Source organism: Eurypyga helias, unplaced genomic scaffold (genome assembly GCF_000690775.1).
Source record: "Eurypyga helias isolate BGI_N326 unplaced genomic scaffold, ASM69077v1 scaffold14752, whole genome shotgun sequence".
NCBI lineage: Eukaryota > Metazoa > Chordata > Aves > Eurypygiformes > Eurypygidae > Eurypyga > Eurypyga helias.
Genome location: NW_010235404.1, coordinates 29960 through 57111, shown reverse-complemented (window position 1 = coordinate 57111; position 27152 = coordinate 29960). Strand labels below are relative to the sequence as shown.

Genomic DNA, 27152 nt, shown 5'->3' with positions numbered 1-27152 from the left:
GCCACACAAAACCCCCCCCCCCCCCCCCCCCCAGTTTCATGAGCTCCATCTGTTCTCTCCACTAATACACAGCAAGGGTAATCCTAAACTGCTGGAGGTGGTGAGCAGAGAGCAAGCACAAGCCCCTCTCTTGGTGCTGCAGCTCTGCAGGCAAGTAGCCAGCCCCAGGCCAAAGCTGCTGGACCAGGTCCTCCCAGACCCACCAGCCAGTAGGAGCAGCACCCAGGGACCTTGCTAAAAGCACTGGTCTTTGAAGGTACCTGAAAACGCAGGTGGTCACAAGGAAGCCTAAATGCTTGGAGACTATTTGTTCCTTCTCTGCACTGGCAAGGCTATGGACTGGATTGTGTGACTGATGGACAAACAAATACAAAGCAAACTGCAATAGGATTTGAAAATCTGTACTTCAGAGGCACAAGGACTACCAAAGGTCAGCTGGTGGGCACACAGACAGAGAACTAATGAGGACTGCCTGGAAATGCAGGAGAAACAGCACAGGAACTGTTTATTTTAAAGCAATACCAGTCCTGGCCTTTCCAGCCATCTGCCCATGCTCTAAACTACCACATCGCTAACACAGACAGGCAGCTCTTCATCTGGTGCCACTGGCTCGGGGCTATGGGAAACAGAAAGCCATCATCTTTACAGTTTGCCAAGCCGGGGTGCCAGAAAAGGGATGACTGTTCACTCACTGCTCTTCAGCTGTGAGCACTGGCAGCGTTGCTCATCGCCCAGCACCAAGCTAGCACAGACACAACTATGTTCTTTTAAATGGCTTCTTCCCCCACTCAACTGCTCTCTGCTTTGATTTTAACTTAGAAAACAATAGAAAAATTGCTTCACCTTCCCCAAATATACACCACATGCTTCCTAGTTGTTCTCTGAATGTATTTTAATATATTCTTAAATTGCTACTATTGCTAAACTCTGTTTTTCCAGCATTATGTCAGAGTCAATTTCTTATTCAGCCTGTGATGGAGCTTTCAACTGCTCTTTGTTCACTCAAAAAAACCCCCCAATACCCCCAAAAAAGAGACTATGTTGGTTTTCATGCTCTTTATAAAGCATTGGACATACCAATGTGTGTGAGATGCAAAGAGTAGAGGAGGATTGTCTGTCCTTAGTCCAGTTCTGCACGGTGTAATTAAACCTGGCCCTCACTACTTTCTACAGACTATTTTCCATTCGGGGTTGGAAGCAGACCGTATGGGCAAGTAGCAGATGGTTCCTTTTAGTTCTCCGTATGACTGTGTGGATGCCCAATATGTGAAAATGGTTTTCTGGCAGGAAGCGTTATGAGGAGCTGTGGCTCCTTTAGTGCTCTGCACCATCTCACTCAGATTTCCTAGGGCTCTCCTGTTATCCTCAAGATCATTATTCAGTCTCCTGGTAGAAAAGTGAGAACACCGTCATAGCGTACAGGTTTTAACCTTGGCAACAAACATCTCAAGTGCACTCTAGTGAGAGGGGAGTTCACCTAGCTCGTCTGACCTTCCCCTGCAACATGAGCACTATTTGATATCCCTCTTTTACTTGCCCTACACTACTGTGAGACATGGCTACGCTCTGACACATCTGACATCCAAGCAGTGAGTGGAGCAGTTTATGGTCTCAGTCACACAAAGGTATTCCTGACAACTATACACCCAAGCTGGATGCAAAGAAGATAAATACTGGCTCAGGGAGTACTGTTAACAAGGATCTTCTTCCTAACTTTCAGGTGCAGGTATGCTTCAGAAACACTGCCCTTCAGCATGCTCTGCCCAGCGCTCTCACAGCCTTGGGGAAATCAGTATCAAGAATCCCTGCAAGAGCAGGGGTGATGGGAGTGCTAGGTCACAGCAGAAGCACAATCCACACGAGACCACAAAAGACCTCAAGGAGTGGGGCAAAGTGCCCTGCCTGTGGCCTGTAAAATGCTCTGCTGCCTTCTGGCATGAAAAGCACGGTATGAAAGCAAGTCATTATCACTTGTTCTGAGCACGCAGAGAATTACTCCAGTTGGCAAGAACTCCTGGGAGGATCTTTGAGAAAGTGAGCCCACTGCAGTGTTTTTAAACATTTTTCTGGGATTGTTTTTTGGCTCCATGTCATAAAAAAGTTAAACCCAGAAGCAAGCACTACATTTTTTCCCCAAGCATTTGCAGGTGTTCACAGCACACCTGCTCCATACCATTCCTTTTTTAGATTGCGGGAGGGTGGTGTGCACTGTTTTGCCAGATAGGTGACTTTTTCAATAGCAGCATAGTACTGACTGTGTTCACAAGTACCTTCCCTTCATTCGTTAAGTCAAGCTGTGAAATACTGAGCCAGACAGAGACATGGACTTCCGCTGGCAACACTCACTCAACAGTTTCAGCTGCTAAAGGAGGCTTTCAGGATATCTTAGGTCACATCTGCTTTTCATTTATCTCCGTAATAATAGTTTCATATGCAAACTGGAGGTAGGAGGAAGATATCTGATGTTATCTTTGCACTTCATCCTTTCTGTGACTGATAAAATCATGCCAAGATCAAAACCCCGGAAAATACGATTATTAGAAAGTCTAAAAGATTACTGACTCTTTAAAGGCCAGTTTGGTTCTGACCTTGATAGTAAATGCAAAAAGGACACAAAAAGGGTCTTTTATCCTATTGCCAAAGGAAGAAAAAGAAAAACAAACCCAAGAGAGACAACAGAAAAGAGTGTGTTTCAGCATTCAGCTGCAAACCAAGATTAAAGCTTCTGACTTCCTTTAGCGTCACTAAAACCCCTTTGGTGGTGACAGCTGCGTGTAAGAGGAACCGGTTAAGCTCCCACCTAGGTTATGGTATCGAGCCCATTCAGGTATTCCCCGCAGACAGCACTTAGTTGCTGTTGTGTGTTTATCTGTTGCACATCTCAACTAGCCCACGCTCCAGCAGCAACTGGGGAAGAACTTGCAAAAAGCTTTGGAATCAGTCACAAAGATGACCAGATATCATTGTCAAGTACTGCTTTTGGTTACTCCAGCGCATTCTGGGAGCAACAGTTTAGCCGAATTGCTTCATTTACCCTTGACAGACTAGGGAAATTCCCATGCCCTACAAGGGTGATAAATATGCAAGAGGCCGAGTGCTCACTTAATTACCTTAGCCTCCCACTGCTAGTGGGATGCTTTGTGCAACTTTGAAGCAAGGAAACTGCCATGTAAGTGACACAAAGCAAACTGTTCAGTACAGGAATAGGATGGGTTGACTGCATATGGTCTGAAGCTGCATGTGTCACTGGTTCTGGTGATTTCAACTCAAATCGAGTGAACTTAGAGCAGTTGGCAGTATGTTTTTGTAAATGAGGCACTAAAGACAGCTCTTCCCATCTTTTGCAGAGTTTAAGACACATGTTCATATGAAATATCCCCAGACTATTTTCAATTTTAGCAGAAAGGGTATTAAGTCGTGCATTTTACTGTTTAAACCAAATTTTCCCCTCATTAATTTGAAGAAAACCCTAAATATTAGGCTTATGAGCTGCCAAAAGCAACGTAGCCCATACTGAGATTTCCATAAACATATCCTGACATTATACTGCCTTTGTTGCAACATTATGTTACATGCATGAAAATGCCTTGCAAGGCCTGAATATTCAGAGCACAGATCTGTTATGTTCTAGAGCTTCTTGCAGACTCCACTCCAATACTTTAGGCACTGAAGCTGGTAGGAAGTAAAATTAAATGAAGTCTTTAATGAAAAAAAAAAAAGTTTTCCAGGCTATTTTTCATAATTTTAAGTCTATTTGGATTTACATAGTCTTTTGGGGTTATTTTCCCCGTTAAGCTCACCTATTAACACATTTCAGCACTAGGCAACACACCTTAGTGTTTTTCAAGGTATGAAAAATAGTAAATTCAGAACTGAAATTGTTCAACGTAGCACGTCCCCCCGCATTCTTAGACAGAAAGGTACACTGGCAGCTCAGTGCAAGAGAACCTTCCACACAACTCGGCAGAGTAGCACTTGGACCTTCCACCCAGACGGAAGTGGAGGCCCAGTGGCACTGAAGTCACTCCAGATGCACCACTGAGGACAGTGAACACACCACTGAAGCCCAGAGTTAACAAACTTCTGCCAATACTACAGGACTTTCATAAGATTTGCTCATAAAAATACTGACAAACGTAGATGAATTAAGGGTGAATGGCTTTTGTACTCTTCTGTGATTTGTAACCAAACCTTGTACGTTTTTTAATACCTTTTTTCTGTTTACTGCAACACCGTATGATATGCAGGTTTTATACGGCATCTGTGCTTAACAAAAGGCCGAGTAAAACTCAAACAAGAAAATATTTTTCTATGACAAGTACATACAAAATGTGCAACTTGCTACCTACAGCAATTATTTCTGATACAGATTTTCAAAGGCATAGACAGATCTGCTGAAGATTAGGAATAACCAAAATTATAAATGGAAGAAACTTAGAAAAAAGGAAGAGACAAAAGAATGAGGAAAAAGAATGAACCAGAGATGAGAACTGAAAATGAAGTGATGGATGGGAAAGTCAGAAGAAACTATGAGGGAAAGAAAAAAAAAAAAAAGAATGGTGGGATGAGAAACAAAGATCATGGGAAATGAAGAGACAGTAAAGGACTGGCTGCCAATGAAGGTAAGATTAAAAAAGCAGTATAGAAAGAAGAGATTTCAAGGCAGTTAAGAGACTTCAGAAAACCCCACAGAGAGGATTTTTGAAACAGCTTTCATATGCTGCCACTGAACTTGACAGAAAAGAATTAGTTCAAGATGGATCATTCTGGGGGGAAAAAAAACTCATAGTGAGTTTTTTTTAAAAGACCTTCAGTTTTGTCCCCCTTTGTGTATGCATGTAAACATACACATGTGCATATCTTACTTCCTGGTTGGTCAGGAGTTACTTCATGGCACCACATTTTTGATGAAACCAAGTGCTGCAAACGAACAGGGTGCACGTGACCCTCCCCACCAATGCCAGTGGCTTGACCAGCCCTTTTCTCAGGTGGTGCTGATGGGTCTCAAGCTGAGTGACCTACCAGCTGTGTAATTCTGCAAAAGCAGCTTTGATCTTCTTCACTGAATTATCCACTTCCTCTTTGATCATCATGCGATATCTGGTTAGAGAAACAGTGCAACGCTGCAAGTCTTTTACTGATTTTTCAATGTTTGGCCCTAAAATAGGAAATAAAAATTGCACAGAAGTCAGAATGCTGGTTTTGGCTTTTCTGAATGAGGGAGCAAGAATAATTCAACATGTTATTTGCACAGAATAGGATGAAGTGGTTATCCTACTGAAGCCCAAAAATCAAACTTTTCCATAATCCTTCCATGGTGCTCTTCCATTTCTAAACATTTTTTGCTCAAATTGTCCAAATAAAATAAGTAATGTAACAGCACTATTAACTCATTTTTTAAATTTTAAATGTCATTTAATATAACACTAAATAGACCATAATTTTTTCTACTTGTTTTTGTACGCTGAACACGATTCTACTCTCACTTTCCAACACATCTCCTCTTCACATATGTGCTTTTTTCCCCCCAGAGGCATCAGCTGTCTGATCACCTCAGTACACAGCAACCAGGGATCCAATTTACCTCTTTTTTTGACTGAATCATCTGTCTTTGTTTCAAGCTGGGTTGTAGCACTGGCTGATTTAACTGAGGAAGATTTTGACTTTGGTCTGCCTAGGTTACACTGGAGTTGAACCGATGACTGAAGAGACTCATGCTGTTCTACTCCATTCGTAGTCTTAGGGTTTAATTCCACAGATACTCTGTGGTGTTCTCGTTCTTTGTCTGCAAGAAAACATTAAGGTAGAAAGAGCGAGTTATAAGATTAAAAAAAGATATGAAGCCTTATTGTTGAGTCTGAATGACTTTATGTTTACACACTGGGGAAAAAAAAAAATAATTCTTTTTCACTGCACTCATTCTACAGAACCTCAGAAAACAATGACAGAACAGAAACAAAATGGTTTTGGTTATTAAACATTAATCGGAACACATCTATGTTTCAATAGTCTAAAAAGAAAACCCCATTTAAAAAAAAAATCAGTTCTTTCGTGCTGGTATGAAAAAATACCTCATAACATAGAAAGCATGCCACCAACTGTAACCTTTGCCCAAATATTAGAGAACTGGAGAGGAAGTCTGCTATGGAAAGCATGAGACTTTAATGTTAAGAGATATGTATCTCGCACACAAAACATGTTCACCATTTAATCAGCACTTTAAAAGCACTGATTAAATATTACTACCTGAAATACTTCGCCTGACTACAGATTTCTACCAAAAGCAGTTGCTAAGAGGGACCAAGCAGGAAATGAAACAATGTCAAAGATTAGGCTGCTGGGTTCAACAGCTTCAGAAGGATAAAATAACAATGCCTGAGCCTGTTTGGCTGCCACAAGATGACCGTTTAGTCTTTCCAAGACTCCAGAGGGATTCAAGATCTCAGCATCATGGCAGAGAGACAAGTGGTCAAAGAATGGCTATGAAAACTGACAAGTAAGGCCAGATATTACTGCCACTGTGAATTTTAGTTAAGGAAACATGCATGTAGTATGATCTGTTGTGTTAACTCATTTTTCTAATCTTTGTACTTCTTTTGATGAATGAAAAATAGTTCATTTTGAAGATGCTCATTATGTATCACTTTATTCAGCTGATGTTATGTGGTGTCTGGAGGAAAGGAGTTTGTCAGGTTAACAACTGCATTATAGTCCACAGAGTGGGATTAACATTGCTGGGACCGAGGGATACCACTTGGACAGCTCCAGGATATCTACTAGTCACTGCTTTGTGCCCCTGCCTGGGCACTAGAATGGCTGTGAAGTACCTCTTGGTATGTTTCCATGACAAATCACACAACAACAGAGGAAGAGGGGGGAACACTACTGCCCATGTTTCTAAAATAGCTTTTGTTTATGGTCTTTAAAAGGTGAGTCTGCAAATACAGAAAGTATCTTACATAAAATAGTATGGAAGAAAATAGCTAAAGAAGTTAAAGAAACGTGTGTCTGTGAAAGCAAGAAGCACCAGGTATGCAGCCCTCTGAACATATCAAAGGTTCAGTGCAGATACCAGTCTCACACATACACAGGAACTCTGTTCCCAGATAACTGCCATTAATCTTGTGCAACCCTGGCTGCATCTCACGCTAATTCAGACAGCTTCGATTTATAAAGAATGTTCTTTCTGCTGTCAGCTGGGGCTGGCCTTGCTAACTCCAACAGATAGAAAAAAGCAGTCTACCAGCTAAGCTGTAAGGGCCAGAGTTATTTGGTCCTGTCCCCAAGATTAGATCTTTTGAAATTTGTTGTTAAAGTGCAATTTACAGCATTTAATTAGCAGCTTTGGTATGCTTGTCAAGACAAATGACGAACTGACAGCTTTTTGCCTAAAGAAAGTCATCTAGAACAATGGTTATACCCTAACATTTTTTTAATCAGCTTTTGTCTGCAATATACTTTGACACTGTTCCTTCAAAATGACATGAGCTACTTTGAAACCCAGCAGCAAGGTGACCAACATAGCCTATCAAACAATACCTTAGCGTGCTGCAATTGAACTTTCAAATCTGACTGAGGGCAATTAACATAATTAAAAATAGATTGAGAAAGTCTGTATCAAATCTGTGAAGACTTGGACCAGCTAAGAAACACATATAACAACATCTAGGGACAAAGTCTCTGTCAAATACTTGAAAGAGAAGTCAAAGGTGTGGGTAAGAGTAGCTACGAGTAAAATGTTGCAGGGTTGGGTATGTGGTGGCTTGGAACTTCAGCGCTAGTCTAACATGTGACCGCCACTGTATTACCCATCAAGTACTACCAGACCTGCCAGTAATGGCAGCAGCCCAAATAAACTTGCTTTGAAATCTGCTGAGCTGCTATCTTTGAAATGCGTGGTTTATTTTTTCATTACAGCTTGCCATTCAAAATCTTTTAAATAAAGTGAACCTCAATGGATTCTTTGGCTGAAAGAAGAAAAAAAAAATCTCGAGCTATAAACAAGAAGTTTGAAGGATTCATTAAAAATCATCCTACACAAAGAAAAATTTTAAGAAGTAGGAAAGAGATCAGTATGTGATTTATAGTGTTTTCACCTGCAAAAGCAATAGCATGGCAAGGCAGCATTACATATCCCCTCAGTGCACTCATGCCCCTTCTTTAAATGGGCATGCACAGAAAGGGTAGCTTTCTCTCAACTTCCTTTCTTTTCTGCCTTTTTCTTTTATTTTCTCCCTCTCTCCCCCTTTTTTGAAACAGGGGATAGGTGTAGAGGTCTATAAAAATTGTAAAGCTTTGGTAATATCTCATTTGTTACTTGTAAAGGCAAAGAAAAATTCGGAGACAGCTTTTGCTCTTGGTATGTACAACTCTACACTGCATCATGTCAAAGAGGAAAAAAGAAAAGGATTCAATCCCAACACCACAAGACAAGATCGGTAAGAGCATGGGTACTCTTCTTGCATTCAGGTCTGCTATCCTCTAGAAAACATGCCCCATGCATGGACAATTCAGTCTATGTATCTTCATTCACGCCTGCACTGTTTCAAAAAAAACCAACTCTATGAATTTTGATATGGGATCTTTACATTATTTATACCACAAACGTTTACATCTTGCAGAATAAGTGCCAACAATGCTTTCAGTATTATGGAAATGGAAAATTGTCTGGCTTATGGCATATCCTATCCAAAGTGGGAGTCTTTAGCAAGAGCAGGAAGAACACCTCTGATCCTTTGTGAGACATCAAATTCTTGGGACAGAATTTGTTGGTAAGTGGAGGAGGGCCAGGAAGATGCTCAGAGGGCTGGAGCACCTCTGCAGTGGGGACAGGCTGAGAGAGTTGGGCTTGTTCAGCCTGGAGAAGAGAAGGCTCTGGGGAGACCTTATTGCACCTTCCAGTACCTGGAGGGGCTACAAGGAAGCTGGGGGGGGCTTTTTACAAGGGCCTGTAGTGACAGGACAAGGGGTAACGGGTTTAAATTGAAAGTGGGGAGGGTTAGATTAGGTATCAGGAAGCAGTTCTTCCCGGAGAGGGTGGTGAAGCACTGGAACAGGTTGCCCAGAGAAGCTGTGGATGCCCCATCCCTGGAAGTGTTGAAGGCCAGGCTGGATGAGGCGTTGAGCAACCTGGTCTAGTGGAAGGTGTTCCTGCCCATGGCAGGGGGGTTGGAACTAGATGGTCTTTAAGGTCCCTTCCAGCCCAAACCATTCTATGATTCTATGATATATCTGGCTGCTCTAGGTTGCAAAGTTTTCATTTAATTGACCAGAGGTTAGCACCAAAGTCATCTGGAAGCAGCAGAGAATTCATTTCAGGACATTTATCCATTTGGTACATTTCTTTAAAATGAGGTTTGAGAGCTGTGTTTGCAACCACGGAAAGAAGGATTTCAAGGAAAGTTATTTTAATGCAGTCTTACAAACTGCTTAAGACAGAGGAAGAAAATACTAACAGCAGCAGTTATCTAGAGCTGTCAGAAGTCAAGAGCTGAAAGAGCTCTTTGCCTTGACATGGCGAAGAGCTGAAAAACCATTACCAGCACTGACAGCAATTCAATATGAGCTGCTTTATAAAAGGATACTGGAAGGCAAAAGCTTTCACAGAGCTCTTCCCCAGAGGAGATGGTTTGTTTCCATTTAAGTTGCTATAATCCTCTGTATCTACTACAACCCAGTGGGGAAGAGCTTTGTGTGTTACTGTCCCACAGAGTTTTGGAATCAGTATCCAGACCTTGCAGAAACATGTGTGCGCGCTAAGAAGCTATCAGACTGCCTTCCCTCACCACAAAGGCCTTCCCTTCCCTGCTAGGGAAAGCCAGGGCAGATCTACTGTGACTAACCTATTCAAGGAAGATAAGAAGAAGAAAGAACGGGCTAGTCTGGACTAGGCAATAAAGAAATCCTGTAATAGGCCACAAGCTCATACTGCTCAGATGACTTTGCTTCAGATGAGGGACTTTATCACCCGTGTCACCATTTTACACTCGAGACGTTTTCTAACCCTGCATTCTTCTCTATTTATATCAGTAATATTCTGTGTCAGCTGGTCTTCTGTCATTCAGCCCTTTTGTCTCTAGAAAAAAAGATGTTTTGCAAGGAGACATATTGCAAGGCGAGGTGTGCCCAGATACAGATCTACTTGATTACTATAATAGCTATGTGCATTATTTTGCACAAACTCTTCCCTCCAACTTGTTTTTATTATATTCTACTTCATGGCAATAAAAGTACCATGATCCTTACGTAAATGGGGGCTTAGCTACTGCCAGTTAAAAAGGTGTCTTGTGCCAGATGAACTGACCTGTCATTTCTGGACAGACGAGCGCTGACTCTACAAATCCTGAGCCTTTGTTCTCGAGAGAAGCGGCTTCCCGTTTCTGACTGGCAGAACCACTGTAAGAGTTGTCCTTAGAATATCCATTCAGATGGCAGTCATATATTCCCAGGGGCTCTTGAGACGCCTTCTCAGGTCCACCATTCTTGTTTTTAGGATCTTTATTGCCTTGGTGCTGTTTAGACTTGCTTCTTTTTCTCCTATTGTTCTAAACAGAGAAATATTGCAAGAACAGATACATCACTCAGCTCAACTCAAACTGAAAATACAATCAGTAAACTGTGTGTGCTCTTAAAATGCCGTACAAGTGACATCAGTGTAATGCAGTTTACAGGCCATCCTGTGCCATACAACACATGGCATCTGTTCAGCTGAATATGGAAACCATATCAAATAAAAATTGAAGCCCCAAACTGGTTTTTCCCTTCCACATAAAATACTTGCATTGCAAAATGAAAACAGAGACTCTGCTAAGATGCTGCTCAAAATGTCTGTAGTCATGACAAGCAGTTCCTAACCATCCAGGGGATATCCACACAGTAACACAGACAACACCCTAAGGCATCCCTCTGATCAGGTAGGAAGTGAGGACATAGGCTGGCCACTACTTACTGTAGCTCTCCCAGCCATAAAGATGAGGCTCCATGACAGTGAGTCACAGGGCAGCCTCCAGGTACAGCTCTGGCTTGGAGATACATAAGCATGAAGATCATACCAAAATATATATGTAAAGTACCTGACTTGATAGTGGCACTAATGCACGACTCCTAATGGATGACTCCTATGTGTTAGCTATTTTTACAGCAGGCAGAAGAAACTCCAGCACTGTAAGTGGCTGTGACTATCCAAGTTCCATTGCGTATTAAAAGTGTTTCTGCACATGGGCTGTTCTGGGATTCATTCTGTACTTCTCCAGAGTCTAGCTCCCACACCCATGTACACACATGTGCTGTCCCAGAAATCCTCTCAGAGCAGTGGCTGAGAGAGACAGCGAGACATGAACAGGATTAAAAATATGATGCACATTTGCTTTCAAGTATTCTGACTACAGGTTTGAATGAAGTCATCTATGTTGGTAAAGGCAGGCGAAGTACTGGCCAAAATAAAAGTCACAGACAAGATGATAAATGGTCAGAATGCTTTGAAACTCAAGAGTAAGTTCTTACCTTCCTTTTCCCTGTCATATTCCATTCCTTTAGAACCTGAGTTGCACTGCCTAAAGAAAGGAAAGATAAAACATTTCAATAAAAGTTCAGCAACAGAAAAGAACAAGTGGGTTCAAGAACAGTTTGCAGTCTTCTAGCTGGGCGGCATTTCCACTTGCTGTTGTGAATTCTCCTGTGGGGAGAACAAAACGGGTACTGCTGTCTTTCTCCATTTAATTACCCATTTTATTTGATTACACTACATACAGAGGATGGGCTACTTGGCACCACTGCTTTTTATGGCCTTCGTTCCACAAAGCGATTGAGTGCCTAACTTAAAGCACTAGCATATGCCCCGGAAAAATCAACACTCAAACCTCAAGCCTGAAAAGGAAAGCCTCTCAGCACCCTAGTATAAACACTGGGCAAACTAGATAGTCCACCTGCACTCTAGAGCTTCCCAAAGTTTTGAAATCTTTTGGCATTTTAATCATAGACTTCCTATGTGTTATCTGTCTTATTCAGAAGACATAGGAACATTAAAAAAAAGACTTATTATTATCCAAAAAGAGTAATTTCATGGACTCCTGCAGAAATTCTGCATCACACAAACACAGGAAACATAGGCCTGGCAGAAAAAAGTGGTTGAAATTTGTACTGAAAATTGATTACAATTTTGTATACTTGAAACTCTGTCTGCCAGCCCTGAAGAGTTGGTTAGATGAATTTATGGAACAAAGCAAGAAGAACCTTGGTCAGACCAATGCCAGCTGCCACGTTAGAAGAAAACACTTCTGCATCTATTTAACGTCATTCTGTTCCCTTGGGAAAAAAGCTGAAAATACATGCTCATGGTAAGCATGCAGCCTGAATCGTCATCCCAACTACTACGGCAGTAGCTGTCACAGTAATTGCAACCAGGTTAAAGGTTTTCTGCTTGAATTTAAACATTACTTTACCATCACTGTATAATTTTAGGGATTCGCTCAACTAACCCCAATTTCCTCCTGTTGGGAATGCACTAACTGTGCAAGTCCCAAAGCCCTCATCTGAACTCCCCAGATTATCTTCTTGAACACACCTAAAATGCAGCTGTCCAGACCTTCTGATTATGCTTAATTAGGTAAACACTAACATAGCAAATAAAAAATTTAACCACTATTTTATTTAACTCAAATTCCACATATAGGAGTAAATTCATAGTAGAGACATCACCTACATACCACTCCAGGTACAAAGCAAGATAGGAGCTGACGCTGAGAAACTAAATTTGAACATTTCTTGATTCAGCACACAGCACCTCAGAGAAACATTGGAGGTGCTCTGCCTTTTCACTCAGCATGACCGTGCCCATGCGTTTCACTGCACGTAGCAATGTGTTCTCTGCGACTGCAATATTTCAATCTTAGCAGTTTTATTCATTCACATGAAAAGATACTTGACATGCTAGATTAATTTTCTTCACAGTGGCAGCTGAATGGACACATCTTTTCTCACAGTTTCCAGACAGTAACAGATAGCGGTTGTTTACAAAAAGCTCACTTGCAAAGACTACTGACCTCAAGGCACAGTGGTCATCAGCTGGGAAGTTCAAACAAAGATCATTTTTGCTCAGGTCACAACAGCCTGCTTTTCTACCAGACTTAGTTGCACTCTTGCAAGGCTTGCTTTTGGCCAGTTTCTTCCTCACAGCAGATGATGACACACAGCTATGAAAGCACCTCCCATTTTAAGGAGCTACTGGAAACAACTCATGGACCACATGCGAGCAATGGTAATAAGACAAAATTGAATGAAAGGAACCTGCTGAATAATCCTAGAGCAATCCTCTACTACTTTCCCCAGGACAGAAAAACAAATTTATCGTTAATTAGATGCATCACATTTTCCTCTCTCAGTGCGTGTGTGCACAACCAAACTCCAATTTCCATCCATCCATCAGAATCTGTCTATGCAGATGCCTGAATCAATAGGCACCACATAGACTGGATGGAAGAATTCTGATGCATTGATAAATAGTCCAGTTTGCGTGCATCTGCTTTTTACATATTGGTAATTAATTCCCAGTACATCACGATGCTTTTTAGCTGATACATTTTAGTTAATTAATTCAAACCAAACCCCAAACTATTTTGAAGTAAAATAAATATAAAATAAGCCACTTCGTGAGATTGCAAATGAACACTATGTGGCATTTTGAAGATCTACAGGACTTCTGAGACCACTGAACTTGTAATATCTTTTAAACAGCCTCAAGCTACAAAGGTTTTGAGAGGATTTGCTCATGGTATGCTATTATTCCTGCAAAGGGTTTCTTGCACACTTCAGTGAAAGTTCAAAATACTTGCCATTATATATTTATCAGAAAAGTGTTACTTAAATCAACTGACCTTTCATTATACATGGTCTCATGATGCAAAATACAAACTCGGATCCAGATTTAGAAGGGCTCGAACTTTCAATAGAGTCTTGGTACAGCCATTATAAATGTCAAGGCTATTTGCAAAATTCAGATTGAGGTTTGAATGTCAATGTATGCATCAAGTTCAGGGGTTTAGGGGCCTGGTTATCTGCTTCAGAACCTTCCCAGATTCTTATGATTTACTTTATCTTCAATAGCGAATCATATTCTGACATACTTACTTTAAAGAGCATTAACTTTCATGCAGAACAAAGGTCTGCAGCAAGAACAGCACCAAAAAATGGCAAAGTTGGGTAGAACAGACAAGCAGTCATGTCAAACTCATACTGTGAAGAAGCAATGATGCAGATAGGAGGATTGATTATTAAAACAAAATAAACCCCAAACTTAAAGTGTCATAATCACCTGAATTTCAGCAGAACAACAGAATATATTTTGCGACACTAGAAACAATGAATACTTTAGCATGCAATTGAATCCCTCTTGCCTTAGTGAAAAAGGTACATTGTACTCACCATCCATGAAAGCTTGAACAGCCTTGTCTACGTTGTTATCAAACTGCTGCAGCACCAGAACGATCTCATTATTGCTTTTGTTAGGAACAACTGATCGGATTGCATTGATCTGGAAGGAAAAAAGGGAAGACAACAGCATATGGGTTTATCATACTCCGCTAGACAACAAGGTACCTTCATGACAATGCGCATTTATATAAATGCATGTTATACATAACACGATTACAAGTATTCAACAATGCCCCCGCGCGAAGCAATGCCCATCCTCTCTCTACCTGGCCTATGCCTGTAATGAAAACAGTTTATTCAAGAAACCAAATCATCAAACTGGCAGCCAGTAAGCCTGGAATCAAATCCTGCTCTCAAGTCACAGTGGGAGAACTAGTTTAACTAAACTGACAGTATGTAGCCTTACGCACCTTTCCTAAATATTCTATTTGCTGCCACACGACTTGACAAGACACATCACCTACACAAACTTACAGAGTCACAACCACTTCAGAAGGCTGTTGCAGGGCCTTGCTACCTCAAAGTTATCATTGGTGGGTTTTTGGCATCTGGAAACAGTGATATGCATCAAAATACTGACAGGCTGAAAGAAAACAGTATCATTTCTAAAAGCAGCATGATTTCAGTTTGCTGTTCCACATACACGTGACCAGGAAGCTTGTGTAAAAAAATCTTGAACAAAGAACATGGGAAGCCAAATGCTTCCTTCAGGAAACTCTGCTGATGGACAAGGTGTTACACTCACAGATGATTCTAGCACGCCATGCTTCAATTTCACAGCATTTACTATTGCTGTATTGTCTTCAGTACCCATTTATACCAGATTCTAATTGAACCTGTTATGTTTAAAATAAAATATTCCTACTGATACCCTGTTGATGATTTACTCTTTCATGCCCACATAACATAGCTGAAAGTAAATAATTACATGAAACTCAATGACTATATTGTTTTCATGCTAGACAAGCTTTACTAGGCAGCATCAAAATAAAAATAATTGGTTAAACATAATTAGTAAAACTAACAAAAGCCTACAGTAGTACTCTGAAAAAAAACCCAAGAGAATTGGTGCAAAAACTAGTCTAGTTGTTCCACATCAGCTTTTTGAGCTTTTGCGTCAAGCTATCCAGAATGTACTTACTATTAGAAACTTGTTATTGCACTACAAATGGTTATCTGTTGTTCTTCTTTGCTACCTTTCTGTGGGAATACATCCTTGCTTAAGGTGTACTTTATTTACTGCATCACACTGTCGTCATGCTAATTTTTGATTGTGAAGCACTGGTGGTCTTTTTATTGCACTATGAAATGTAATTGTGAAAACATATGTGAAAATAGATCTGTTTACGGGAACCTTACATGGCGAGAGCGCTCACATTACATTGTCTTAGCTGACATCTTAGATGCTGAAGAATGATTTTCCTAGACTCCCTTTATGGAGTGTCCATCAGTGGAGATGCCAGAAGGTGATTCAGAACACTTAATTGCTCAGAATTATGACCAAAATCTTAGTCTGCTGTATTATGTTCACCCTACCCCTCAACCACTGTATTTCCCTGTCCCATATACCTCCATAAGCCACAGCTCATTTCAGGTTCCATTAATGCACAGTGACTGAGGGCTCTGATTTACAATGCCTGCTGGACTTCACTTCAGCACGGCAAAAGGTTGATACTTGCTTCAGCTAGACCCACACAGGAACAAACTTTCTGGCGCTCCTCTCTTTCTCTGGGTAAGGAAGGCCACTTTCTGACTTCAGCACACAACTTTAGCACATCTACTTAGTACTATTTATTCTGCCCCTGTCTGTCATTCTATCACACATCTCTCTGCAGCTTCACATTTGCACACAACACATTTCAAGCAGCAAGTCTAGCCTTGGACAACTCAGGCCATTACCATACCTTTGAGGGCAGTGGAGATAATTTGCTCATTACTTTCCAGGAACCCTTTCCAAAGGCCTATCTAATCATCTGTCTGATGTTGCCACTGAATGACTGGGCAAGGCTTGCCCACAAGCTAGGTCCAACTCAACAGCTAGCTGCTTTGGAGCTGCTAGTAAACACAGGTAACTATGTGGGAGGTTCAGCTGGCAAGTGGACTGCCTGAACAAGAAGCTGCTGTTGCCAGAAATCGTCCAGGAAACCTCCATCTGCTCAAGCTTATCTCTTCAGCTGCCGTGTACATGTGGGGAGGGAAGCAGTGAGTATAGGTCTCTATGCACTGCAGGCATTCAAGTGAAAGCCAACCCAAACCAACCAGAAGTGCAGAGGAAGCCACAGAAAAAAGGATTTTTATTCCTCTGTAGGCACAGGCATGCTATTTACTGATAAAGCTGCAACAAGTATGAACTGAGCTGCCTCCATAACAATAAAAGTTGGCAAAGACACAAGCTGCAGTCCATTTTATGTTCAAGCTGGTAGTTGCCAAACATTTCCACCATGTGGATTACATCTTCATATTCTCACAGAAACCTCCCCTCTTCTTTCACAATCATGTGGATCATCTCTCTGCCTACTCAGAATTGCATAATCTCCTTGTGGCAACTGCTTACAGGAAAAATAGTAAAAGGAAATATCTAGTGTATTCTCATCATCTTTAAATACAAGCATGGGAATTTCATATGGCTTCTAGGTCCTTCTTTGCTATGAAAGGTCTGGAAGCCTCAAGAAGCATCTGGAAACAACAAAGTGAGGCCAAGACCACAGGATGGATCAGGCAACTTGCCACACACTGCAGTTTGGAAACTTCTTAAAGACATTAGGATGAAGATCTGTGGGGTGGAGAATGCTGACACACAAGAACTCCACCAGGCAGACTACGTTTTAGAGTACAATCTACTGAAGACTTTCTGTCTGCACTGTATAGTCTATGTTAGTAAATTTTTTATTAATAGAAAAAACAGAATTAGAAGCTAAACCGTGCTTCATCCAACTAGTACTACGATTAAATACAAAAAGCTTATGGAAGGACTCTAGTTGTGGAGATAACCCCAAAAAAGCACGATGATGATCTTGGGAAGAATACTCACCAACACAGAGAAAAGAAATTAAGAATATGACCAACACTCTGGACAGAGTCCCGTTTTGGCTGGACTACATAAAAATTTGATTTAGGGAACTTTAATGTATTGCAGAGCTCAACAGTTCTACTGCCAAAACCCAACAATATCCTTTGTTGACTGCTGTACAAAATATACATTTGTTTATCTTTCCATTTTAGAAAATAAAACAGTTAACATCAGGTCTCCAACGCATGCACTGTTTTACTGAAGTTTTCACCCACAACACACTGGGCCATACACATACAAGGAAAAAGTCAGCAATTCCTGCACATCCAGAAATTATTGACAAATGGCTGCAAATCTTAAGTCCTGACCTGAGAGTGTACCTGGGAGGAGGACAGGCATGTTGAGGGAGACTAGGCCATATGACAGCCTTAGCCCAGAAATGCCAATTCCGAGGTCCCTGATATTCCACCCTCTTAGTCCTTTCACCCTGGTTTCAAAACTATGTGGATTTCTATGCTTGAAGCTCAGGTCTGTCCTCACGTGCAAAACGTGTCCAGAAAGGAATGTTTTTGAAAGGAACCTAGCAACACACAAGAAAAAGCCAAAGGGAGGGGCAGGCAACCTTCCTGACAGCGTAAGCCTAATACAAATGCACTTCTACAGCTGCAGGTCATAAGAGACATGACAGGCTGTGATGAATTGAGGCACAGCCAGGCTCCTGGAATGCTTGACAAATACAAGATGACAAGTGGGAGATAGATTGAAGGGCTGGATGTGAGCTGGATCAAGGCAGCCCAGGTATGATGGCTCCCCTCTGGTTCACCTGCTAGTTCAGGTGATTAACCGCCAGCCCTTTTGCCAGTACAGCTATACACCTCAACCACTTACAGATGTCCAGCTGCTTGGGAGAAGTCAGTCACTTCCCAATCCAGAAAACTACATAGAGGTCATTTTTATTAAAGTTGTGATAGGATGATTCCAGGGCAGGAGCTAATTCCAAATTTTATCTCTCTAAACTTACAGTCCTCAAACTTAGGAAGTCCATCTTCTCAATGTGTAAGCAACAGATTATGGAACTGGAATAATCCAGTATTGTATGACTTCCCACCAAATTCCTTTCAAAAAATATCCTAAAGAATGAAAGAAGTACAAGAGCCAAAGAAACTCCTAACATGCAGTGATAATATTGCACCTATACCTAACATTCTGCAAGAACAAACTCACAGCAGTCTACTTCATTAGATTTATTTCCAAATATGTGTGAGAAAAGTTTTTTCCTACTCGCTGAAACCGGATCGTAGGAAGGACAACATTACCAGACAGACTTAGAGGGAAGTCAACTATTTTAATGATTTTGTGAATCATCCTCTCTTTATCCAGTGTAGATTCCCAGTGAACTTCTGTCATCATCTGGATGCTAGACAAGCATTCCAAGACACAAAGAGAATTCAGTAACATACCTTCTGAACCACAGATAACTGCGCTGTTAATGTCAGCATTCGTTGAGAAGCTGTCACTGACAGTACATAAATTCATGGGTTTTCCCTCCCGTAGCCTGACTGGAAAGCGCATTTCGTTGTTTACTACTAGGATGACTTGCTCAGAATTAGCTTTTGTAAGCTATTTGGTATTTTAAGGCAACATCAGATCTAAAATATAAATCTGTGATCTTGAAAACAACTGCGTACCCTCAAGAACGTGGAAGGGACAACCCACGTCCACCTCCATTTAAATCCACGATCCAGAGACCTACCTTGCAAGCACACATTTAATTCCTGTGGACGTAGCTACTCTCCTGGATAAGGCTAAAGTTGGTTCAAAGTTTAGAAAACTTTTAACCACTTTTCTGAGCTGAAGTCTTAAGCTCACACTCACCTTGAAATGCTTGCTCAAGCCACGTTAAAGCTGCTGCAATTTGAGCCAGCTTGCATCTCACCAGGACCAGAATTTCACAGTCATAAAGTCGTTTTTATCAGCTCTCATACAAATTGCTGAGGACTCCCCAGAAGTGATATCAAAACTGAAAAAGGTTCTAAGTCCCCTCAAACAAGCTGTTTCTACCCCAAAATAAAATCCCCAAGGTCTGATCAGATTGATCAGATAATAATTGACTAATTTTCTGAGGATTACTGTTAACCTATAGGCAATCTCACTTGGGACAAATTTTGGACTCGCCTAAAAAATAAATTCAGTAACGGGTTACTTCTGCAGAGAATGGCACACAGAAGAGAACACTGAAATTCTAACCTCTTAATGTATCTTACGTGAAGTCCTCTTCCTGATAAGTCAAGCTCAAAAAGAAACACAGCCTGCCTGAAAGTTGTGACAGCAGATTACCTGCCCTGCACCCAGAACCAAGCTGACATTGCTGAGTATTCATCTCAGCCCTTTAGGTTCTCTGTCAAGTCTCAAATGGTTCCCAGGCAACTGTAACAACATGGAATCAAGCGTTGCTTGTTTGCTGCTCTACTCCATCTGCTCCCCCTTGGCATCATCTCAAAGAGGATGTTTCTGGTGAATAAGTAACATATCCGGGGTTCAGAGATTTTGTTTATATATTTCTGACACAGTGACAAATTAAACTTCTTTGCTGAAAGCTCACGGCTGTTCCGAAACCCCTGAACACAGCTGCTCTAATCCCCTTGAAGCAAGTTACTATTATGGTCACTTACTCAGTTAGAAATATTCTTACTTAAGGTTGGTTAGGAACACTACTGCAGGTCTACCTTCACTTCGTACTAAACATTCAGGTCAACCGATTCTCTCTAAGTTAGGAGCTTAATTAATTTAGAATTATGGTTATCAACAAACACACAGACATGATCATAGTTCCTTTTTACTGCATGCCAGTTACAACTCTTTCTGTACACATACACATTGTATGTACCCACTGCGACTGAGGACAGGTAGCAGTGTAGGGCACGTACAACTAGACTACACCTCCAATTGGGGTTGACCCAAATCCTGCAAGAGGGGCAGGGAAAAAGGGCTGTCTGCCCAACTCTGCTGGTTTCTATAATCTCGGAATTTAGCATTAGCAGATGTCCTGGCTACATGAAGCAGGAAAATGCATTTTAAAAACACTTCATAGCAGGTTTTTTTTACAGTTTCGAAAATTCCTATTTAAACATATTTCATAAATAGAATTTGACTTTGTGGCATTAAAAACCTATTTCCTATACTGGAGACATTTCTCCAGAAACTTAACTGAGTTCCTCACAACGCACCGACCAAGCGTTGCTAACACCCCCTCTGAGCAAAGTATAGAATCATAGAATGGTTTGGGTTGGAAGGGACCTTAAAGATCATCTAGTTCCAACCCCCTGCCATGGGCAGGGACACCTTCCACTAGACCAGGTTGCTCAAAGCCACATCCAGCCTGGCCTTGAAGACATTCAGGGATGGGGCATCCACAACATCTCTGGGCAACCTGTTCCAGTGCCTCACCACCTTCTCTGTGAAGAATTTCTTCCTGACATCTAATCTAAACCTCCCTGCTTTCAATGTATACCCATTACCCCTTGTCCTATCACTACAGGCTCTTGTAAAAAGTCCTCTCCCAGTACCCTTGTAGGCCCCCTTCAGATACTGGAGAGCTGCAATGAGGTCTCCTCGGAGCCTCCTCTTCTCCAGGCTGAACAAGCCCAGTTCTCGCAGCCTTTCGTCATAGGAGAGGCGCTCCAGCCCTCTGATCATCTTCGTGGCCTCCTCTGGACTCGCTCCAAGTGGTCAATATCCTTCCAATATTGAGGGCTCCACAGCTGGACGCAGACCTCCAGGTGGGGTCTCACCAGAGCAGAGTAGAGGGGCAGAATCACCTCCCAAGTAACAGCTTTGATCAGGTCTGCGCCTCTTGCCACTACATAACCTGTTTATCACAGGCACCTTCAGGGCGTTTATCCCTGAGAAGCACTAAACAAATGCCACTTACTGCAGTAAACTATTTTAGACAGTCATCACAGATTTAGTATGTCATCCCTGTGACCCAAATTTTTCAACTAATAAGATGGAAAACACAGACATTTCAGGAATCCTGAAAGAACACGTTAAAACGTTTGGCTTTCTAAGAAGTGTTCTGCTTGAATACTGACAGCACTATTTAGAGACCTGAATTTATAATATCCTTAGCCCAAGTTAAATGCCTCATCAACTGACACAAGTGCATTTTCATCAACTTTGCTGGTTTTTGGACTAAGTTAATCTACTTCAACACAAGGGCAAGGAACAGCTGCAAAGGTCAACCTTAAGGAGACCTACTGAAATTATAGACTGGAAACTATCTGCTTTTGTAATGTATGATTTTATATCTATATACTACTTCCATTCCTTCCACTATGAATCCTACTCTCTCCTTGCAAGCTGACTATCACTTACGAAAACCACAGTTATGGTGTAATGTAAACAACACTGTGAAACCCCCCAAAACACATGTGAATAAAACTCCCTTCTTGCAGTTTGTGGAACAAACCTGCCCATCTGCTCCTACAGCTCTGACACTTGAAATGACAAATAAAAAAGCAAGCTTGTCAGGAGAACTTCGGTAAAACTTCACTACTGACAGAACCGTAGGAGGAAGATTTTCATCTGAATGAGTATTTTGCTAATCCCAGTTGACACCAGATCTCACTTGTTCAAACATGTTTAGATATATAATAACCATTAACAAAAAAAAACAAAAAAAAAAAAGGCCCAACAGCAAGTCCTGAAGATTGAACAATTCCTGATATTTCTCTGGATCAAAATCACATGCCAGAGCTGAATGGCTATTCTGGGGAGTCCCTAATATTAACCCTCCTCTTGTTAAACTAAGAAGGTCTAATTGGTGCAGGAGACAATACAACACTTGTATTGTTCAATCCAATTGCTCCTTCTTTGGAGGCCTTGTCATTCAGAATCTCAGCACCTCTTCTGGTCATGTACTAGGCTAATCCATACCTCCATTAATTTTACGGAATTATTTTGGATTTAGGCCAATGAGTTTGACCCATTTTATCCCTTAATCCAGCAAATTTGTGTGCATATGATTCGACTCTTATATAACTCTCAGTCTATGAAAATCCTGGTACTAGAAAACAAGTCCTGTTTCGGCACAGAGACGAGTACAATCAGAGGTGAGAGGGGGAGTGGCACAGTGAAGGAAGACTATAGCAAGGGAATTAATATGGGAGAGGTTTTGATTGTGAACTTCTCCTTGTACCTGCAGGCATGTAACGACCCTTGTGGCTGCTGAAATGCAGAACTCATGTTATTCCAGAAAAATCTGTGGGTTATATGCATGAAAATATGTTAATCAGAACAGTCCCGGCTCCCCACAAGAGTATCACAGCTGCAGGAGCCTCTGCCAACTATGGAAACTTCCATTAGCCTCCCTGACATCGCAGGCCAACATTTATGTAAACCTCTCAGGGGGCTAGGGGGAAAGATATAAAATAGAATGTTTAACCTATTGACTTTATGAACTATTTCAGCTGAAATGCCAAGAATGAATTATACAAATATCAGTACTACAGTAGCATTCTCCTATGACTCAAACTAAGGGTAGGGTATTGCAGAGCCCGTCTGTAAGCATAATGCCCAAAATGTCAGCCTCAGCCTCACATCACCTTTAAAACAAATGTAGAGGTCTTATTGCCTTTAATAACTACAAGCTGATCATGGAGAGAACATGGGGAAAGGCCACCATTTAAAAAAAAAAAAAAAAAAAAAACAAACAAACAAAAAAAAAAAAACCCCAAAAAACCCCAAACATTATGCCAAAACTTCATGGGCTCTGTATTGCATTTCTGTCACAGAGAAACAATGTTCTTTTTAAGGAGAAACTTGTGTTCTATTTCTGCAGAAACTTACAAGAATAAGTATTTGTTTGCAGATGTACAGCTCCTTTGGCCTCATTCAAGTCTTAGCAGAATCAAAGTCTTAAATATATTCTAATCTTCAAGCACTGAGGAAGAAGAGGAGAACTGGGAAGGAACTGTATTCTGTTCTGTTCTTGTTAACAAGGGCTGGTTATGTTTGGGTTGATGGCAGTGGATTTGTGAAGCTCAGCAAAAATAATAAAATTTTATATACCTTGGTGGTGTTTCCCGGAAATACTCTCCCCCAAAAAGGTGGACAAAAGTAAATATTAAACTCACTGCTTCAATGTTGTGTAGCATAACCATGTCTTGCTCTGAAAGTTTTCTAAGTGAGAAAGGGATTTGATTTGGACTCTTCTTACCAGGACACTGTAAATACGTCTGCTTTTCAAACACGTAAATGAAGCCCTTACATTTAGCACTCTGTGCAAATATAATTAAAGCCAACTCAGCAGGCCATATCTGTTGAACCCTTTCCTCTTATTTCTAGTCCATTGCTCAGAGGTTTCTAAAGCTAGTTGTTACAGGGACACTCAGTTTGTTGCTGACAGAAAAAGCCACCATACTGTATACCGAATAAGAGATGTCAAATGGCAATTGCCATGGCAATCAGTGTTAAAACAACACTGACTTGTCCAGGTGAAATGGCAAACAGCATGCTACCTCCTCTGCTGATGTAGGTAGAATACATGAGGTTTATGCTGTTCAGTAATTAAGCCTTTATTTAGTAGGGTATTAGTCTATATTTTCCAGAATAAAAACCCATCAATTTTGCAATAAAATATTAATTGCTATTAACTTAGGTTTTCACTTTGATATATGGATTTAGTGGCACTAAATACTGATGAAAGACACAGGAATAGAGAGGAACTATTTATAATGGAGTGAATTGATCCACTTATTTTCCTGCCTTAAAATGTATATGCTCATAAACATTTGATTTTGCATACTCCCAGCAGATATCAGACTTGGAATAGCAGACGCACAGTGTGAATAAAGGTCCTGTTGCAGTTGTTAATTCTTAAACTAGCAAAACACAACCAGGTGATTTGCAAAATCCTGCACTTGTAAAACTGAGTAATAATAAAAAAATCCAAGCCACACAGTAAATAGGCAGAACTTCAATTGATTCACTGAGCTGTATTTTGAGAGCTGCTGTAATTTACCTTCTAGCACTCTGATACTAGGGGATAGGATTTGATGACGTTACTTTCTATTGTAAAATCCATCATTCTACTCAGTATTTAAACCTTGTGCTGTTATTAAGAACTATGGAATATACTCATCACTAAGATTTATGCTGACACACAAATCCTCAAGCACAATGAGTGCTGGAAGGTACCAATAAACATGAGGAAAAACTACTCGGAAAGCAGGCAGCTGGGCAGCACATCAGGTAAAGAACTATCAGGGGATATGAAGCAAATTCTACATCCTTCTGAAGGCAAAGAAAGTGAGTAAACAGTGAAGGATGGACACAGTCTGAACAGGAATTCATTCCCACCTGAACTACTGAGTATAAACTGTGCATCGCTATGCTGTTTTCTCTGTTTGCATATTGGTGGGCACGTAACAGTTTGGAACTGTACTTTCAGGAAACACCAATTGCAACCTCATCCTTGAGGAAACCTAATTTCCGGCTCAGGAGTTGTCATGGATCATCAAGCCCTGACATACCAAATGCTATGATGAAGCCATTAACTGCTAAGATATGATCACTTCTGACAAATACATCACCCATCTGAAAAGTTCATTATTTGTAAACTCGGAAGCAAAACAGCAAGTTAACTAAAAATCTGACTACTGAGCTCTAGTTCAAGGCTATTTTGTTTCCCTGTCATGCCTGGGACTCTCCTGGATTGGAAAGCCACATTTACAGTATCTTGCACACATTCCTCATGACAAATGATTTTTTTCTTTTTTATCAACCCACCAAATCACGAAACTGAAGTTAGACAAATCTTCTGCTGAATAATTTTTTCTGGCACCTCAGGAAAAAAGTTAATCCAAGGAATCACACACAAATTTTTATTCTTTTCCTTTCCACTGACAGGCTTGGAGAGAACAGAGCATTCCATGTGCCTGCTGCCCTGCAGGGTGTGTAATGTGCCACAGGCAGTTCTCGGGATACTGTAGGAGTTGACTACTTTTCTCAGTTTCACACTGCCCTCGCTGTTCCGTAGTTCCTTGATATTTAATAAGTCTTGATCCTTTCCCCTTGTGCATCTTGCGTGAAGTGAATGGGCCTGACCAACTTTTCACTGATTCCTGGACTAACTTGGGCCCACAGAACTGGATTCTGGCCTTTAACATTTATCACACTGCCTTAAAATCTGTATCAGAGAGCCACACTGGGCTTAATAAAGCTGTAAAACAAAGACCCATTAGCCTTTTCTGAACTTCCTAAGTGAAAAGCCCCATCTCTCTTCCCAGACATGAAATGGAACAAAACCTGGTTTTATAAAAGAGGATGGTTCAGTAGAATTGTCAAAATCTTGGCTTCTTTTAAAATACAACACTATCGTGTTATACTCCTACAGTCTTCCCACTTCTCTCTCCTTTTTTCCTATTCTTTGACAAATGTCCTGGTTTCTGGTTTATGTTGGTGGGGAGTATCCATGTCTTAGATTATCTCTCCACATTCTGCCTGCTGGGAGTCACAAAAGATCTCCTGACCTACCTCACATTTGTATACTAATTAGCTCTGGGTCCTTTACTGATCCTGAAAGGGTGGTGAGGTTCTCGCACTAGCCAGGATATGGAAAGGACATACTCAAGCACTTGGAACACCATCAAAAACAGAGCTACCTACATGGGGGGGGGAAATCTACTGTTTTCAGGTCCTGTCATTTTAGGAATTGTCTTTAAGTATTACAGGCCTGACATTTCTGCTCAGAAAAATTATTTTCTAAAGGGTGTGTTTGTTCAAAGGTTGTATTTTGTACAGCAGCAACTGTCACAAAGTGCTACTTCTCAGCAGCAGCATTCAGAGGAATCACAAAGGAGTAAGAGAAGTCTATGTGACAAAACACTGCCTCACTGCAGAAAGCCAAAAAATGTTTCTCACCAACCAAGATTAATTACTAATCCTGTCAATATCTGCCTGTGTACTTAACTTTATGCCTAGACTCAATACATATTAAAGTTAAGTGTGTGAACAGTGTTTGAAGGAGCAGGGATGAAATATGTATGCAAATATCATTTTAGTTTGCACTGTATTGTTACTTGAACCTACCTTTTCCTTGATATTTACAGGAGAATTGATTTCTGCCATCTCTCTTCAGGTAAGAATATTGTCTGTGAAAGGAGAAAAAACCCAACAAAAATAAAGAGATTTATTTGGATGTTTTAATCCCAACCTGTCAAAGCTACACTTACAAAGACTAATTGCACGTGCAATTTTACAAATGCCTCATAGTTATGAAACCGGACAGAAGGGGTATCATGCTTCTCACCGCCATGTTGCTTGGATCCTCTTCGTTATTACTTGGTACCTTTGAGGCTTTAAAGAGAAGGAGTACCTTACATGAACTCAACAGCTCCTGATTTCTTATTCACCAGCAACCTCGATTTTTGCCAGGAAATTTGTCTGAAGAGCCCATCTTAAAAAGCAGCTCGATGTGCCAGGAGGTTGGCTGACAAGTGCTGCATGGCAGGGTTGTTTTTTCAAAACTAATTCAGAGGATTTAGGCACACAGCTCCTATTGAAACTAACAGGGCCTGTGTAGTTAACTCTCCAAGTCTGCTCTGAAAACTTGGGCACATGAATGGAATTTGCATGTGATTAAAAACCCCTGCAAATATGCTTTCTATTTCCAGTTACGTGGCTGGGTGAGAGACCCTGTGCCACCTGATGAAGA

General features: G+C 41.0%; 1 protein-coding gene across 1 annotated transcript in view; it reads right to left on the bottom strand.

The window, feature by feature from the left end:
* The window catches only part of SPATS2L (spermatogenesis associated, serine-rich 2-like), a 30556-nt gene extending 16035 nt beyond the window's left edge, over nt 1–14521 (bottom strand). The window contains 5 exon segments of the mRNA XM_010146740.1: nt 5023–5158; nt 5585–5785; nt 10304–10544; nt 11503–11552; nt 14419–14521. Coding sequence (XP_010145042.1) covers nt 5023–5158; nt 5585–5785; nt 10304–10544; nt 11503–11552; nt 14419–14425 — 635 coding nt within the window. The 5' untranslated portion in view covers nt 14426–14521.
* Nucleotides 14522–27152: the final 12631 nt, after the last annotated feature.